Source organism: Aphelocoma coerulescens, unplaced genomic scaffold (genome assembly GCF_041296385.1).
Source record: "Aphelocoma coerulescens isolate FSJ_1873_10779 unplaced genomic scaffold, UR_Acoe_1.0 HiC_scaffold_150, whole genome shotgun sequence".
Lineage (NCBI taxonomy): Eukaryota > Metazoa > Chordata > Aves > Passeriformes > Corvidae > Aphelocoma > Aphelocoma coerulescens.
In genome coordinates, this window is record NW_027183500.1 from 457,008 (window position 1) to 474,628 (window position 17,621).

General features: G+C 56.1%; 1 protein-coding gene across 1 annotated transcript; it reads left to right on the forward strand.

Annotated features, from left to right (window-relative positions):
* The first annotated feature begins 2,040 nt into the window (after window positions 1-2,040).
* LOC138100878 (kallikrein-14-like) lies at window positions 2,041-14,523 on the forward strand. Its single transcript, XM_068998706.1, has 7 exons — window positions 2,041-2,090; window positions 5,770-5,827; window positions 8,470-8,617; window positions 10,587-10,636; window positions 10,724-10,927; window positions 13,244-13,380; window positions 13,759-14,523. The coding sequence occupies exons 2-7, from the start codon at window positions 5,782-5,784 to the stop codon at window positions 13,909-13,911; spliced, it is 738 nt and encodes a 245-aa protein (XP_068854807.1). The 5' UTR covers window positions 2,041-2,090; window positions 5,770-5,781; the 3' UTR covers window positions 13,912-14,523.
* Window positions 14,524-17,621: the final 3,098 nt, after the last annotated feature.

Below are 17,621 nucleotides of genomic sequence, written 5' to 3' on the forward strand. Positions count from 1 at the left end.
TTTTGGGGTCAATCCCAGATTTTGGGGCCGATTCCCAGATTTTTGGGGTCAATTCCCTCTTTTTGGGTCCAATTCCCAGATTTTTGGGCCAATTCCCAGATTTTTGGGGTCAATTCCCCCTTTTTGGGGCCAATTCCCAGATTTTGGGGCCAATTCCCAGATTTTTGGGGCCAATCCCAGATTTTTGGGGTCAATCCCAGATTTTTGGGGCCAATCCCAGATTTTGGGGCCAATTCCCAGATTTTGGGGTCAGTTCCCAGATTTTGGGGCCAATCCCAGATTTTTGGGGCCAATTCCCAGATTTTGGGGTCGATTCCCAGATTTTGGGGCCAATCCCAGATTTTTGGGGCCAATTCCCAGATTTTTGGGGTCGATTCCCAGATTTTGGGGTCAATTCCCCCTTTTTGGGGTCAATTCCCAGATTTTGGGGTCGATCCCAGATTTTTGGGGTCAATTCCCCCTTTTTGGGGTCAATTCCCAGATTTTGGGGTCGATCCCAGATTTTTGGGGTCAATTCCCCCTTTTTGGGGTCAATTCCCAGATTTTGGGGTCAATTTTCCCTTTTTGGGGTCAATTCCCAGATTTTGGGGTCGATCCTGACGCATCCGCAGCTTCCCAAGTCCTGGAACGCACCTGAAATCCCCAAATTTGGGGATTTCTCCCATTTTTTTTTAGGATTTCTCCCTTTTTTTTTGTAGGATTTCTCCCATTTTTTGGAGTTTTCCCCCATTTTTTGAGAATTCCTCCCATTTTGTGGGATTTCTCCCATTTTTTGGGATTTCCCCCATTTCTCGGGGATTTTGCTCCCTTTTTGGGGGATTTCTCTCATTTTTTTTAGGATTTCTCCCATTTTTGGAGGTTTTTTCCCTTTTTTGGGGGGATTTCTCCTATTTTTCAGGATTTCCTCCCCATTTTTTTAGGATTTCTCCATTTTTGCTGGGATCTCTCCCAATTTTTTTAGAATTTCCCCCATTTTTTTTAGGATTTCTCCCATTTTTTTTAGGATCTCTCCCATTTTTTAGGACTTCCCCCATTTTTATTGGATTTTCCCCCATTTTTTTAGGATTTCCCCCATTTTTTTTAGGATTTCCCCCATTTTTAATCGGATCTTTCCCATTTTCTTTAGGATCTCTCCCATTTTTTCAGGATTTCCCCCATTTTTAATCGGATTTCCCCCATTTTTTTAGGATCTCTCCCATTTTTATCAGATTTTCCCCATTTTTAATCGTATCTCCCCCATTTTTTTTAGGATTTCCCCCATTTTTAATTGGATTTCCCCCATTTTCTTTAGGATTTCCCCCATTTTTAATTGGATTTCCCCTATTTTTTTTAGGATTTCCCCCATTTTAAATCGGATTTCCCCTATTTTTTTTTTAGGATTTCCCCCATTTTTAATCGGATTTCCCCCATTTTTTTAGGATCTCTCCCATTTTTATCAGATTTCCCCCATTTTTAATCGGATTTCCCCCATTTTTTTTAGGATTTTCCCCATTTTTAATCAGCTCTCCCCCATTTTTAATCGGATTTCCCCCATTTTTAATCGGATTTTCCCCCATTTTTTTAGGATTTCCCCCATTTCTTTTAGGATTTCCCCCATTTTTATCAGATTTCCCCCATTTTTATCGGATTTCCCCCATTTTTTTAGGATCTCTCCCATTTTTATCAGATTTCCCCCATTTTTATCGGATTTCCCCTATTTTTTTTTAGGATTTTCCCCATTTTTAATCAGCTCTCCCCCATTTTTAATCGGATTTCCCCCATTTCTTTTAGGATCTCTCCCATTTTTATCAGATTTTCCCCATTTTTAATCGGATCTCCCCCATTTTTAATCGGATTTCCCCCATTTCTATCGGATTTCCCCCCATTTTTTTTAGGATCTCTCCCATTTTTTCGCCTCCCTCCCCCTCTCCCACCTCCCCCTCCCCATTTCCCGCTCCCATTCCCACTTTTCCGCGCCGGCTCCCGGGAATTCCCGGCTCCCACCCCCGGCAGGAGCCGGAAGGGTTTTTTGGGATTAAAGGCGAAGGCGTTGGAGCCGCTTCCTCCTTCCCGAGCGATCCCGGCAGCGGGGACAGGACCCGACGCGCCCGGTAGGAATTCCGGGATCGGGAATTCCGGGATCGGGAATTCCGGGGGGGGGTGGGGGAGGGGTGGGGGGGGGATCCCAGAGGGAATTCCGAGGGATCCGGAGGGAATTCCCGCTTTTCCACGGCGACTTCGGGGCTTCTCGGCGGGAATTTGGGGGGATCCCGAGGGAATTTCGGGCGATCCTGAAGGGATTTGGGAGATCCCGAGGGAATTTTGGGGGTTCCTGAGGGGATTTGGGGGGATCCCGAGGGAATTTCGGGCGATCCTGAAAGGATTTGGGAGATCCCGAGGGAATTTTGGGGGTTCCTGAGGGGATTTCGGGCGATCCCGAGGGAATTTTGGGGGTTCCTGAGGGGATTTGGGGGGTTCCCGAGGGAATTTCGGGCGATCCTGAAGGGATTTGGGAGATCCCGAGGGAATTTTGGGGGTTCCCGAGGGGATTTAGGGGGATCCCGAGGGAATTTTGGGGGTTCCTGAGGGGATTTGGGGGGTTCCCGAGGGAATTTCGGGCGATCCTGAAGGGATTTGGGAGATCCCGAGGGAATTTTGGGGGTTCCCGAGGGGATTTCGGGGTTCCCGAGGGAATTTCGGGCGATCCTGAAGGGATTTGGGAGATCCCGAGGGAATTTTGGGGGTTCCTGAGGGGATTTGAGGGATCCCGAGGGAATTTTGGGGGGTCGCGAGGGAATTTCGGGGATCCCGAGCGAATTTGGGGGGTTCCCGGAAGGAATTTCGGGGTTCCCCAGGGAATTTCGGGGTTTTCCGAGGGAAATTCGGGGGATCCTGAGGGGATTTGGGAGATCCCGAAGAAATTTGGGGGTTCCCGGAGGGAATTTCGGGGTTTTCCGAGGGGATTTGGGGGATCCCGAGGGGATTTGGGGGATCCAGAGCGGACCCGGGGTTGCCAGGTGGAATTTTGGGGGATTCCCAGGGAACTTCGGGCGATCCTGAGGGGATCGGGGAGGGGGGGGGGGGGTTCCCAGAGGGAATTTTGGGCTTTTCCGAAGGAATTTTGGGCAGTTCCGGGGAATTTTGGGGTTTCCCGGCGGGAATTTGGGACACCCCGAGGGAATTTTCGAAGGATCCCAAAGGAATTTTGGGGCCTCCCGAGGGAATTTTGGGCTCCCGGAGGGAATTTTGGGGCTCCCCAGGGAATTTTGGGGCTCCCGAGGGGAATTTCGGCGCTTCCCGGTTGGAATTTTGGCCCTTTCCCATCGGGAATTCGCCGGTTCCGGCGCTTCCCTGGCTCCCGGAATTCCCGTTCCCGTCCCTCCCCTCCCCCTTTCCCGGCTCCCTCCTCCCCTCCCCCTCCTTTCCCCTCCCCCACTCCCGGAATTCCCGCTTTTCCTTTTCCCCTCCCCCCCCTTTTCCCGGCTCCCTTTCCCCTCCTTTTTTTGCCTTTTCCCCCTTTTGCCCCAAATTTCCCCTTTTTCCCTGAATTTCCTCCCTTTTCCCCCTTTTCCTCCTCAATTTTTCCTCCATTTCCCCCCCTTTTCCCCCAAATTTTCCCCTCCCCCCCTTTTCCTCCTCAATTTTTCCCCAATTTTTCCTCCTTTTCCCCCCCTTTTCCCCCAATTTCCCCCCAATTTTTCCCCCTTTTCCACCTTTTCCTCCCCAATTTTTCCTCCATTTTTCCCTTTCCCCCCCCTTTTCCCCAATTTTTCCCCAAATTTCCCCTTTTTCCCATTTTCCCCCTTTTCCTCCTCAATTTTTCCTCCATTTTCCCCCCTTTTCCTCCTTTTTCCCCAATTTCTCACCAAATTTCCCCTTTTCCCCCTTTTCCCCCTTTTCCTCCTCAATTTTTCCTCCATTTTTCCCTTTTTCTCCCCCTTTTCCCCCAAATTTCCCTCTTTTCCCCTCCCCTTCCCCCCTTTTCCTCCTCAATTTTTCCCCAATTTTTCCTCCATTTCCCCCCCTTTTCCCCAAATTTCCCCTTTTTCCCTGAATTTCCTCCCTTTTCCCCCTTTTCCTCCTCAATTTTTCCCTCCATTTTTCCCCCTTTTCCTCCTTTCCCCCACTTTTTTCCGCAATTTTTCCCCATTTTTTCCCCTTTTCCCCTCCCCTTTTCCCCTCTCTTCCTCCTCAATTTTTCCTCCATTTTTTCACTTTTTCCCCTCATTTTTCCCCAAATTTCCCCCTTTTCCCTCCCCCTTTTTCCTCCCCCTTTTCCCAAATTTCCCCCTTTCCCATCTCTCTCTTTCCTCGATTTTCCCCTTTTTTCCTCCCTTTTCCCCATTTTTTCCTCTTCTCCCCCCTTTTCCTCCCTTTTCCCTGAATTTCCTCCTTTTCCCCCTTTTTCCTCCCTTTTTCCCTCTTTTTCCCCCTTTTCCTCTATTTTCCCCCAATTTCCCCCCTTTTCCTCCCTTTTCCTCCTTTTCCTCCTTTTTCCCCTTTTTCACCAATTTCCCCCCTTTTTCCTCCCTTTTTTCCTCCCTTTTCCCCAATTTTCCCCTTCCCCCCTATTTTCCTCCCATTTTCCCCTTTTTCCCCAAATTTCCCCCCCTTTTTCCCGAATTTCCCCTTTTTCCCTCTTTTTCCCCCTTTTCCTTTCCCCCTTTCCCCCCAAATTTCTCCCTTTTTCCCCCTTTCCCTCCTTTTTTCCCCCAAATTTCCCCTTTTTCCCCCAAAATTTCCCTTTTCCCCCAAATTCCCATTTTCCCCCAAAATTCCCCTTTCCCCCCCAAATTTCCTCTTTTTCCCCCCAAAATTCCCATTTTCCCCCCAAATTTCTCATTTTCTCCCCCAAATTTCCCCTTTTCCCCCCCAAAATTCCCTTTTCTCCCCAAATTTCCCTTTTTCTCCCCAAATTTCCCATTTCCCCCCCCAAATTTCCCCTTTCTCCCCCAAATTCCCATTTTCCCCCCCAAATTTCTCATTTTCTCCCCCAAATTTCCCCTTTTTCCCCCCAAAATTCCCTTTTTCCCCCCAAATTTCCCATTTTTCCCCCCAAAATTCCCATTTTTCCCCCCAAATTTCCCATTTTCCCCCCAAATTTCCCTTTTTCCCCCCCGAAATTCCCATTTCCCCCCAAATTTTTTTCCCCCCAAATTTCCCATTTCCCCCCCAAAATTTCCCATTTCCCCCCCAAATTTTCCCATTTCCCCCCCTAAATTTCCCATTTTTCCTCCCAAAATTCCCATTTTTCCCCCCAAATTTTCCCATTTCCCCCCCTAAATTTCCCATTTTCCCCCCCAAATTTCCCCTTTCTCCCCCAAATTTCCCATTTTTCCCCCCAAATTTCCCATTTCCCCCCCCAAATTTCCCATTTTTCCCCCCAAAATTTCCCATTTTTCCTCCCAAATTTCCCATTTTCCCCCCAAAATTCCCATTTCCCCCCCAAATTTCCCATTTTTCCCCAAAATTCCCATTCCCCCCCAAATTTTTTTCCCCCAAATTTCTCATTTTCTCCCCCAAATTTCCCATTTCCCCCCCCAAATTTCCCATTTTTCCCCCCAAAATTCCCATTTTCCCCCCCAAATTTCCCATTTCCCCCCAAAATTCCCATTTTTCCCCCCAAAAATTCCCTTTTTTCCTCCCAAATTTCTCGTTTTCCCCCCAAATTTCCCATTTTTCCCCAAAATTCCCATTTTCCCCCCAAAATTCCCATTTTTCCCCCCAATTTTCCCTCCAAAATTCCCATTTTCCCCCCAAAATTCCCATTTTTCCCTCGCCGTGTTCCAGAATCCCCTCGGGATGAAGCTCCTGCTGCTGCTGCTGCTGCTGCTGCCCGTGGCCTCAGGTGAGACCCCAAAATCCACCCGGGGCACCCCAAAATCCACCTGGGACACCCCCAAAATCCACCTGGGATCCCAAAATCCACCCGGGGCACCCCAAAATCCACCCGGGGTCACCCAAAATCCACCCGGGACACCCCAAAATCCACCCGGGACACCCCAAAATCCACCTGGGATCCCAAAATCCACCCGGGACACCCCAAAATCCACCCGGGGTCACCCAAAATCCACCCGGGACCCTCCAAACCCATCTGGGACCCCCCAAAATCCACCTGGGATCCCCCAAAATCCACCCGGGACACCCCAAAATCCACCCGGGGCACCCCCAAAATCCACCCGGGGCACCCCAAAATCCACCTGAGAGACCCCAAAATCCACCTGGGATCCCAAAATCCACCCGGGAACCCCAAAATCCACCCAAGAGACCCCAAAATCCACCTGGGACCCCAAAATCCCCCTGAGACCCCAAAATCCCCACCTGGGGCACCCCAAAATCCACCCGGGACACCCCAAAATTCACCCGGGGCACCCCAAAAGCCAGCTGGGAGCCCCAAAATCCACCCGGGATCACCCAAAATTCACCTGAGAGACCCCAAAATCCACCCGGGACACCCCAAAATCCACCCGGGACCCCCCAAACCCATCTGGGACCCCCCAAAATCCACCCGGGACCCCCCAAACCCATCTGGGACCCCCCAAAATCCACCCGGGATCACCCAAAATCCACCCGGGACCCCCAAACCCACCTGGGACCCCCAAAATCCACCCGGGGGACCCCCAAAACCTCAACCGGGACCCCCAAAACCTCAACCGGGACCCCCCAAATTCCACCTGGGAACCCCAAACCCACCTGGGGGACCCCAAACCCACCTGGGATCACCCCAAATCCACCCGGGATCACCCAAAATCCACCCAGGACCCCCCAAAATCCAGCCGGGGACTCCAAAATTCACTTGAGAGACCCCAAAATCCCCCTGGGAACCAAAAACCTCCCCTGGGACCCCCCAAATTCCACCTGGGAACCCCAAAATCCACCCGGGGCACCCCAAAATTCACCTGGAGGACCCCAGAACCTCACCTGGGACCCCCCCAAAGTCCACCTGGGACCCCCAAACTCACCTGGGACCCCCAAAACCTCACCTGGGCCCCCCAAATACCACCTGGGGGACCCCAAAATCCACCTTGGGGCACCCCAAAATTCCCTCGAGAGACCTCAAAAATTCACCTGGGACCCCCAAAATCCGCCCGGGATCACCCAGAATCCACCTGGGACCCCCCAAAATCCACCTGAGAGACCCCAAAATCCCCCTGGGAGCCCCAAAATCCCCCTGAGACCCCCCCAAACCTCACCTGGCGGACCCCAAAATCCACCTGGGACACCCCAAAATCCAGCCGGGACACCCCAAAATCCACCTGGGGCACCCACAAAATTCCCCTGGGACCCCAAAATCCCCCTGAGACCCCCCAAAACCCCACCTGGGGGACCCCAAAATCCACCTGAGATCACCCAAAATCCACCTGGGACCCCCCAAAAATCCACCTGAGATCACCCAAAATCCACCCGGGACCCCCCAAAATCCACCTGGGACCCCCCAAAATCCACCCGGGGGACCCCAAAATCCACCTGAGATCACCCAAAATCCACCCGGGGGACCCCAAAATCCAGCCGGGGGACCCCAAAATCCACCCAGGACACCCCAAAATCCACCCGGGACACCCCAAAATCCACCTGGGATCCCCCAAAATCCACCCAGGACCCCCCAAAATCCACCCGGGGGACCCCAAAATCCACCTGAGATCACCCAAAATCCACCCGGGGGACCCCAGAATCCACCTGGGACCCCCCAAAATCCACCCAGGACCCCCCAAAATCCACCCGGGGGACCCCAAAATCCACCTGAGATCACCCAAAATCCACCCGGGGGACCCCAGAATCCACCTGGGACCCCCAAAAATCCACCCGGAGGACCCCAAAATCCACCTGAGATCACCCAAAATCCACCTGGGATCCCCCAAAATCCACCCGGGGGACCCCAGAACCCACCCGGGATCACCCAAAATCCACCTGGGACCCCCCAAAATCCACCTGAGATCACCCAAAATCCACCTGGGACCCCTCAAAATCCACCCGGGATCACCCAAAATCCACCTGGGATCCCCTAAAATCCACCCAGGACCCCCCAAAATCCACCCGGGGGACCCCAAAATCCACCTGAGATCACCCAAAATCCACCCGGGGGACCCCAGAATCCACCTGGGACCCCCAAAAATCCACCCGGAGGACCCCAAAATCCACCTGAGATCACCCAAAATCCACCTGGGACCCCCCAAAATCCACCTGGGATCACCCAAAATCCACCTGGGATCACCCAAAATCCACCTGGGACCCCCCAAAATCCACCTGAGATCACCCAAAATCCACCTGGGACCCCTCAAAATCCACCCGGGATCACCCAAAATCCACCTGGGATCCCCCAAATCCACCCGGGATCCCCCAAATCCACCTGGGACCCCCCAAATCCACCTGGGACCCCCAAATTCCACCCGGGACCCCCCAAAATCCACCCGGGACCCCCCAAAATCCACCTGGGACCCCCCAAACCCAGCCGGGGGACCCCAGAGGTGCCTCAGCCGCGTGTCCCCGCAGGCGCGCGGGTGCCCAGGTGGGTGCTGGAGGGCCACACCTGTGCCCCGCCCTGGCAGGCCGCGCTCTTCCGGGGGCGCCGCTTCATCTGCGGGGGGACCCTGGTGGCGCCCAGGTGGGTCCTGACCGCCGCCCACTGCCACGCCCCCGGGTACGGCCAGGTAACGGGGCCACCTGGGCACGGGAGGGACCGGCTGGGCACACCTGGGGTCACCTGGGGCCACCTGGGCACGGGAGGGACCGGCTGGGCACACCTGGGGTCACCTGGGGCCACCTGGGCATGGGAGGGACCGGCTGGGCACACCTGGGGTCACCTGGGGCCACCTGGGGCCACCTGGGCACGAGAGGGACCGGCTGGGCACCCCTGGGGTCACCTGGGGCCACCTGGGGCCACCTGGGCACGAGAGGGACCGGCTGGGCACACCTGGGGTCACCTGGGGCCACCTGGGGCCACCTGGGCACGAGAGGGACCGGCTGGGCACACCTGGGGTCACCTGGGCACCCCTGGGGTCACCTGGGCACGGGAGGGACCGGCTGGGGTCACCTGGGGTCACCTGGGGCCACCTGGGGCCACCTGGGGCCACCTGGGGCCACCTGGGCACGGGAGGGACCGGCTGGGGTCACCTGGGGCCACCTGGGGCTACCTGGGCACGGGAGGGACGGGCTGGGCACACCTGGGCACCCCTGGGGTCACCTGGGGCCACCTGGGCACGGGAGGGACCGGCTGGGCACCCCTGGGGTCACCTGGGGTCACCTGGGGCCACCTGGGCACCCCTGGGGCCACCTGGGCACGGGAGGGACCGGCTGGGCACCCCTGGGGTCACCTGGGGTCACCTGGGCACGGGAGGGACCGGCTGGGGTCACCTGGGCACCCCTGGGCACGGGAGGGACCGGCTGGGCACACCTGGGGTCACCTGGGGTCACCTGGGGCCACCTGGGCACCCCTGGGGTCACCTGGGCACGGGAGGGACCACCTGGGGCCACCTGGGTCACTTGGGGTCACCTGGGCACGGGAGGGACCGGCTGGGCACACCTGGGGTCACCTGGGGCCACCTGGGCATGGGAGGGACCACCTGGGGCCATCTGGGCACACCTGGGGTCACCTGGGCACGGGAGGAACCAGCTGGGCACACCTGGGGTCACCTGGGGCCACCTGGGCACCCCTGGGGTCACCTGGGAACCCCTGGGGCCACCTGGGCACGGGAGGGACCGGCTGGGGTCACCTGGGGTCACCTGGGGCCACCTGGGCACCCCTGGGGCCACCTGGGCACGGGAGGGACCGGCTGGGGTCACCTGGGGTCACCTGGGGCCACCTGGGCACCCCTGGGGCCACCTGGGCACGGGAGGGACCGGCTGGGGTCACCTGGGCACACCTGGGCACGGGAGGGAGCACCTGGGGTCACCTGGGGCCACCTGGGCACCCCTGGAGTCACCTGGGAACCCCTGGGGCCACCTGGGCACGGGAGGGACAACCTGGGCACCCCTGGGGTCACCTGGAGTCACCTGGGCACGGGAGGGACCACCTGGGGTCACCTGGGCACACCTGGGGCCACCTGGGGTCACCTGGGGTCACCTGGGCATGGGAGGGACCGGCTGGGATCACCTGGGCACACCTGGGCACACCTGGGCACACCTGGGCATGGGAGGGAGCACGTGGAGTCACCTGGGCACGGGAGGGACTGGCTGGGGCCACCTGGGCACACCTGGGCACACCTGGGGACAGCTGGGCATGGGAGGGAGCACCTGGGCACACCTGGGCACACCTGGGCACACCTGGGGTCACCTGGGAACCCCTGGGGTCACCTGGGCACAGGAGGGACCGCCTGGGGCCACCTGGGCACACCTGGGCACACCTGGGCTCACCTGGGCACGGGAGGGACCACCTGGGCACACCTGAGGGGGGGAGGGCTCACCTGGGACTCACCTGGGCACGGGGAACTCACCTGGGCATGGGGAACTCACCTGGGCATGGGGAGGGGCTCACCTGGGCACTCGGGAATGGCTCAGGTGCCACCTGGCTACCACCTGGCTACCACCTGGCTACCACCTGGCTACCACCCAGGTACCACCCAGGTGCCACCCACCCCTCACCTGTCCCCCCTCTCTCTCCGTCCCCTCAGCCCCATCAGCGTCCGCCTCGGAGGCCGCGGCCGCCACCAGGTGCGCCCAGGTGAGGCCCCGGCGGGCGAAAGCCCCGCGGGCGAGGCCCCGCCAGGTGAGGCGGGCACCGGGGCGGGCGAGGCCGCACCTGCGCCAGGTGAGCAGCGGCGGCGCTCGGTGCGGATCTTCCGCTTCCCCGGCTACAACGAGACCTCCAAGGACGGCGACCTGATGCTGCTGCGGCTGCAGGTGCCCGCGCACCTGAGCCGCCAGGTGAGCCCGCTGCCCCTGGCACGCACCTGCGCCGCGCCCGGCACCAGCTGCCAGATCTCCGGCTGGGGCTCCACCACCAGCCCCGAAGGTGAGCGCACCTGGGGGGGCAGGGGGGGAAAGGGGAGGGTAGGTGGGGCGAGGGGGGGGACCTGGGCATAGGTGAGGAGGGGTTACCTGGGCACAGGTGAGGAGGGGTTACCTGGGCATAGGTGAGGGCAGCTGGGGTGGGGGGGAGCACCTGGGGTGGGTGAGGAGGGGTTACCTGGGCACAGGTGAGGAGGGGTTACCTGGCACAGGTGAGGGGAGGTTACCTGGGGCACAGGTGAGGAGGGGTTACCTGGCACAGGTGAGGGGTCTGGGGGGGGAGGGGGGTACCTGGGCACAGGTGAGGAGGATTTACCTGGGCACAGGTGAGGAGGGGTTACCTGGCACAGGTGAGGGAGGGGTTACCTGGGGTGGGTGAGGAGGGGTTACCTGGGCACAGGTGAGGAGGGGTTACCTGGGCAGGTGAGAGGGGGTTACCTGGCACAGGTGAGGGCAGCTGGGGTGGGTGAGGAGGGGTTACCTGGGCACAGGTGAGGAGGGGTGACCTGGGCACAGGTGAGGAGGGGTTACCTGGGCACAGGTGAGGGGTCTGGGGGGAGGAGGGGGGTACCTGGGCACAGGTGAGGGAGGGGTTAACTGGGCACAGGTGAGGAGGGGTTACCTGGCACAGGTGAGAGGGGGTTACCTGGCACAGGTGAGGGCACCTGGGGTGGGTGAGGAGGGGTTACCTGGGCACAGGTGAGGAGGATTTACCTGGGCACAGGTGAGGGGGGGTTACCTGGCACAGGTGAGGAGGAGTTACCTGGCACAGGTGAGGAGGATTTACCTGGGCACAGGTGAGGAGGGGTTACCTGGGCACAGGTGAGGAGGGGTTACCTGGGCACCGGTGAGGGGTCTGGGGGGGGAGGGGGGTACCTGGGCACAGGTGAGGGAGGGGTTAAGGGCACAGGTGAGGAGGGGTTACCTGGCACAGGTGAGGAGGGGTTACCTGGGCACAGGTGAGGGGGGTACCTGGGCACAGGTGAGGAGGTGTTACCTGGCACAGGTAAGAGCTCACCTGGGCACAGGTGAGGGTGGGGCTCCGCCCGCCCGCAGCTGAGGGCACACCTGGACCAGGTGAGGGGGAATTGAGGCGTTCCCTGGGCACAGGTGAGAGCTCAGGTCAGGTGTGACCTGCTCAGGTGGGACCCAGGTGGGACCCAGGTGTGACCCCGAATGACCCCAGGTGTGACCCCAGATGTGACCCCAGCTGACCCCAGGTGTGACCCCAGAGGTGACCCTGAATGACCCCAGATATGACCCCAGGTGACCCCAGAGGTGACCCAGCTGTGACCCCAGCTGTGACCTCAGGTGTGACCCAGGTGTGACCCCAGGTGACCCCAGATATGACCCCACCAGTGACCCCAGCTGACCCCAGGTGTGACCCCGAATGACCCCAGGTGTGACCCCTGCTGACCCCATGTGACCCCAGGTGACCCCAGGTGTGACCCCAGGTGACCCCAGGTGTGACCCCACCAGTGACCCCAGATATGACCCCAGCTGTAACCCCAGCTGTGACCCAGGTGTGACCCGGAAGGACCCCAGGTGTGACCCCAGCTGACCCCATGTGACCCCAGGTGACCCCAGGTGACCCCAGGTGTGACCCCAGATATGACCACAGGTGACCCCAGAGGTGACCCAGATGTGACCCCAGGTGTGACCCCAGCTGTGACCCAGGTGTGACCCTGAATGACCCCAGGTGTGACCCCAGATATGACCCCAGATGTGACCCCAGCTGTGACCCCAGGTGTGACCCCAGCTGACCCCAGCTGACCCCAGGTGTGACCCTGAATGACCCCAGATATGACCCAGGTGTGACCCCAGATATGACCCCAGCTGACCCCAGGTGTGACCCCAGCTGTGACCCCAGCTGACCCCAGCTGTGACCCTGAATGACCCCAGGTGTAACCCCAGCTGTGACCCCACCAGTGACCCCAGCTGACCCCAGGTGACCCCAGGTAACCCCAGGTGTGACCCTGAATGACCCCAGGTGTGACCCCAGGTGACCCCAGCTGTGACCCAGGTGTGACCCCAGGTGTGACCCTGAATGACCCCAGCTGTGACCCTGAATGACCCCAGCTGTGACCCAGGTGTGACCCTGAAAGACCCCAGATATGACCCCAGCTGTGACCCCACCTGACCCCACCAGTGACCCCAGGTGACCCCAGGTGTGACCCCACCAGTGACCCCAGGTGTGACCCTGAATAACCCCAGGTGTAACCCCAGCTGTGACCCCAGGTGTGACCCCACCAGTGACCCCAGGTGTGACCCCACCAGTGACCCCAGGTGACCCCAGGTGTGACCCCTGGTGTGCTTTCAGTGACCTTCCCCAAGGACCTGCACTGCAGCCAGGTGACCATCGTCCCCGAGCTCACCTGTCGCCACATCTACCCCGACTCCATCACGCCCAACATGGTCTGTGCCGGGGAGCCCCGCAGCCGCGCCGACACCTGCCAGGTGAGGGATGCCATCCCGGGCCGGTTCCGGCCGGTTCGGGGCAACTGCAGGGTGAATTTGGGTTGATTTCGGGCCAATCGGGGTTGATTTGGGGTCGGTTTGGGTCCCTTGGGTGATTTCGGAGCCATTTCGGGGTCGTTGGAGGCCGTTTTGGGGTGATTCGAGGCATTTTGGGGCGATTCGGAGGCGATTTTCAGGCGCTTTGGGGTCATTTGTGCCAATGCTCGGTCAATTCGGTTTTGGGGTGATTTCACTCAATTCTTGCCCCGATTTTCGCCGAATTTTCGCCGATTTGGGGAAAAATCTTGCCCCAAGTTTTGGGGTCCTCCCCCTGACCCTCCGCCCCCCCCCCCCCCCCCCCCGATTTTGTCCCCCCAGGGCGACTCCGGGGGGCCCCTGATGTGCAACGGGCGCCTCCAGGGCATCACCTCGTGGGGGCCGGGGGTGTGCGGGGACCCCCGGAAACCCGGGGTCTACGTCAACCTCTGCCGCTACGGCCGCTGGCTGCAGGACACCATGGCCCAGAACTGACCCCCAACACGGCCACCCCCAAACCCCCCCAGAGCCCACGAGCCCAAAAATCCCCCCAAAATTGCACCCCGAAATCCCCCAAGAATCCACCCCAAAAATCCCCCAAAATCCAGCCCGAAATCCCCAAGAATATTCCCAAAAATCCCCCAAAATCCAGCCCAAAATTCAAAAAAATCCACCCCAAAAATCCCCCAAAATCCAGCTGAAAATTCAAAAAAATCCACCCCAAAAATCCCCCAAAATCCAGCTGAAATTTCAAAAAAATCCACCCCAAAAATCCAGCCCAAAATCCAGCCCGAAATTCAAAAAAATCCACCCCAAAAATCCCCCAAAATCCAACCCAAAATCCCCACTAATCCACCCCAAAAATCCCCCAAAATCCAGCCAAAAATTTAAAAAATCCACCCCAAAAATCCCCCAAAATCCAGCCCAAAATAAAAAAAAATCCACCCCCAAATCCAGCCCGAAATTCAAAAAGATCCACCCCAAAAATCCCCCAAAATCCAGCCCAAAATCCCCAAGAATCCACCCCAAAAATCCATCCCAAAATCCAGCCCAAAATCAAAAAAAATCCACCCCCAAAAATCCACCCCCAAAAATCCACCCCCAAAAATCCACCCCCAAAAATCCACCCCGAAAATCCCCCAAAATCCAGCCCAAAATCCCCACTAATCCACCCCAAAAATCCCCCAAAAATCCAGGCCGAAATTCAAAAAGATCCACCCCAAAAATCCCCCAAAATCCCCAAGAATCCACTCCAAAAATCCCCCAAAATCCAGCCCAAAATCAAAAAAAATCCACCCCAAAAATCCCCCAAAATCCAGCCCAAAATCAAAAAAAATCCCCCAAAAATCCAGTCCAAAATTCAAAAAAATCCAGCCTAAAAAATCCCCCAAAATCCAACCCAAAGTTTCCAAGAATCCACCCCAAAAATCCCCCAAAATCCAGCCCAAAATTCAAAAAATCCACCCCAAAAATCCAGCTGAAAATTCAAAAAAATCCACCCCAAAAATCCCCCAAAATCCAGCCGAAATTCAAAAGAATCCACCTCAAAAATCCCCAAAATCCAGCCTGAAATCCCAAAAAAATCCACCCAAAAATCCCAGTCACGGCCCAAAAATCCACCCCAAAAGTCCAGCCCAAAAATCCCAAAAAAATCCACCCCAAAAATCCCCAAAAACTCACTCCAAAAATCCCCAAAATTTACCCCAGATTCCTGGTCACAGCCCCAAAATCCCCAAAAATCCACTCTAAAAAATCCCAGTGTCCAGGATGGCAAAATCCCAAAAATCCACCCCAAAAATCCCACAATCTCACTCCAAAAATTCACCCCAAAATCCCCAAAAATCCACCCAAAAAAAAAAAAAAAATCACCCCAAAAAATCCCAAAAATCCACCCCAGAATTCCCAAAAAATCCCAAAAATCCCCTCCCCAAATCCAAAAAAATCCACCCCAAAAAATCCCAAAAAGCCACTCCAAAAAATCCCAAAAATTCCACATAAAAAATCCCCCAAAATTCCACCCAGAAATCCCAGTCATGGCCCCAAAATCCCAAGAAATCCATTCCAAAATCCCAGTGTCCAGAATCCCAAAATCCACCCCAAAAAATCCTGGTGTCCAGGATCCCAAAATCCCAAAAATCCACCCCAAAAAATCCACAAAAATCGCCACAAAAAATCCCCAAATCCACCCCAGAAAATCCCAAAAATTCCACCACGAAAAATCCCAAAAAATCCACCAAAAAAATCCCAAAAATCCACCCCAAAAAATCCCAGTCACAGCCCCAAATATCCCAAAAAATCCACCCCAAAAAATTCCCACAAATCCACCCCAAAAATCCCGGTCACGGCTCCAAAATTCAAAAAAAATCCACCCCAAAAACCCCCAAAATTTCCACCCAGAAAATCCCAAAATTCCACCTCAAAAAAAACCCCAAAAAATCCACCCAAAATTTCCACACAAAAACTCCCAAAAACCCACGTCAAGAAATCCCAAAAGTCCAGCCCAAAAAATCCCAAAATTTCCACCCAAAACTCCCAAAAATCCAGCCCAAAACGTCCCAAAAATCCCAAAAATCCAGCCCAAAAAATCCCAAAATTTCCACCCAAAAATCCAGCCCAAAACATCCCAAAATTTCCACCCAAAACTCCCAAAAATCCAGCCCAAAATGTCCCAAAAATCCAAAAAATCCGGCCCAAAAAATCCCAAAATTTCCACCCAAAAATCCACCCCACAACATCCCGGTCACGGCCCCAAAAATTCCCCAAAATCCGCCCCAAAAAATCCCCAAAATCCACACAAAAATCCCAAAAATTCCACCCGAAAAATCCCAAAAATTCCACCCAAAAAATCCCAAAACTCCACCCCAAAAATCCCAAAAATTCCACCCAAAAAATCCTTAAATTTCCACACAAAAAATCCTAAAAATACACCCCCAAAAATCCCAAAAATCCACCGCAAAAAATCCCAAACATCCGCCCCAAAAATCCCCAAAATTCCACCTCAAAAAATCCCAAAATTCCACCTCAAAAAATCCCAAAAATTCCACCCAAAAAATCCCAAAACTCCACCCCAAAAATCCCCAAAATTCCACCTCAAAAAATCCCCAAAATTCCACCTCAAAAAATCCCAAAAATTCCACCCAAAAAATCCCGGCCCCGCCCCCATTCCCGGCCCCGCCCCCATTCCCGGCGCCGGCGTTGGGGGGGGGGGCCGGGGTGGGGGAGGGGCGGGGGAGGGGCCCCGGGGTGGGGGAGGGGCTCAATAAAGGGGTTTGGAGGCGGAGCCGGCTCTGTGGTCTGGAGTGGGGGAGGGGTGGCCACAAAGGGACCGCAAGGTGACCACAAGGTGACCACAAGGTGACCACAAAGTGGCCATAAAGTGACCACAAGGTGACCACAAGGAGACCACAAAGTGCTCACAAAGGGACCACAAAGTGACCACAGAGGGGCCCCCAAAGTGACCACAAGGAGACCACAAAGTGACCACAAAGTGACCACAAGGTGACCACAAAGTGACCACAAGGTGACCTCAGAGTGACCACAAAGTGACCCCAAAGTGACCACAAGGTGACCACAAGGTGACCACAAGGAGACCACAAAGTGACCACAAGGTGACCACAAGGTGACCACAAGGAGACCACAGTGACCACAAGGTGACCACAAGGTGACCACAAGGTGACCCCAAAGTGCTCACAAAGGGACCACAAAGTGACCACAGAGGGGCCTCCAAAGTGACCACAAAGGGGCCCCCAAAGTGACCACAAGGTGACCACAAACTGACCACAAAGTGACCTCAAAGTGACCACAAAGTGACCGCAAAGTGACCACAAAGTGACCATAAAGTGACCACAAGGTGACCATAAAGTGACCACAAAGTGACCATAAAGTGACCACAAGGTGACCTCAAAGTGACCGCAAGGTGACCACAAAGTGACCATAAAGTGACCACAAGGTGACCATAAAGTGACCACAAAGTGACCACAAAGTGACCACAAAGTGACCGCAGTGACCACAAAGTGACTGCAGAGTGACCACAAGGTGACCACAAAGTGACCACAAGGTGACCCCAAAGTGCTCACAAAGGGACCCCAAGGTGACCACAAAGTGACCTCAAACTGACCACAAAGTGACCATAAAGGGGCCTCCAAAGTGACCTCAAAGTGACCACAAGGTGACCACAAAGTGACCATAAGGTGAACCCAAGGTGA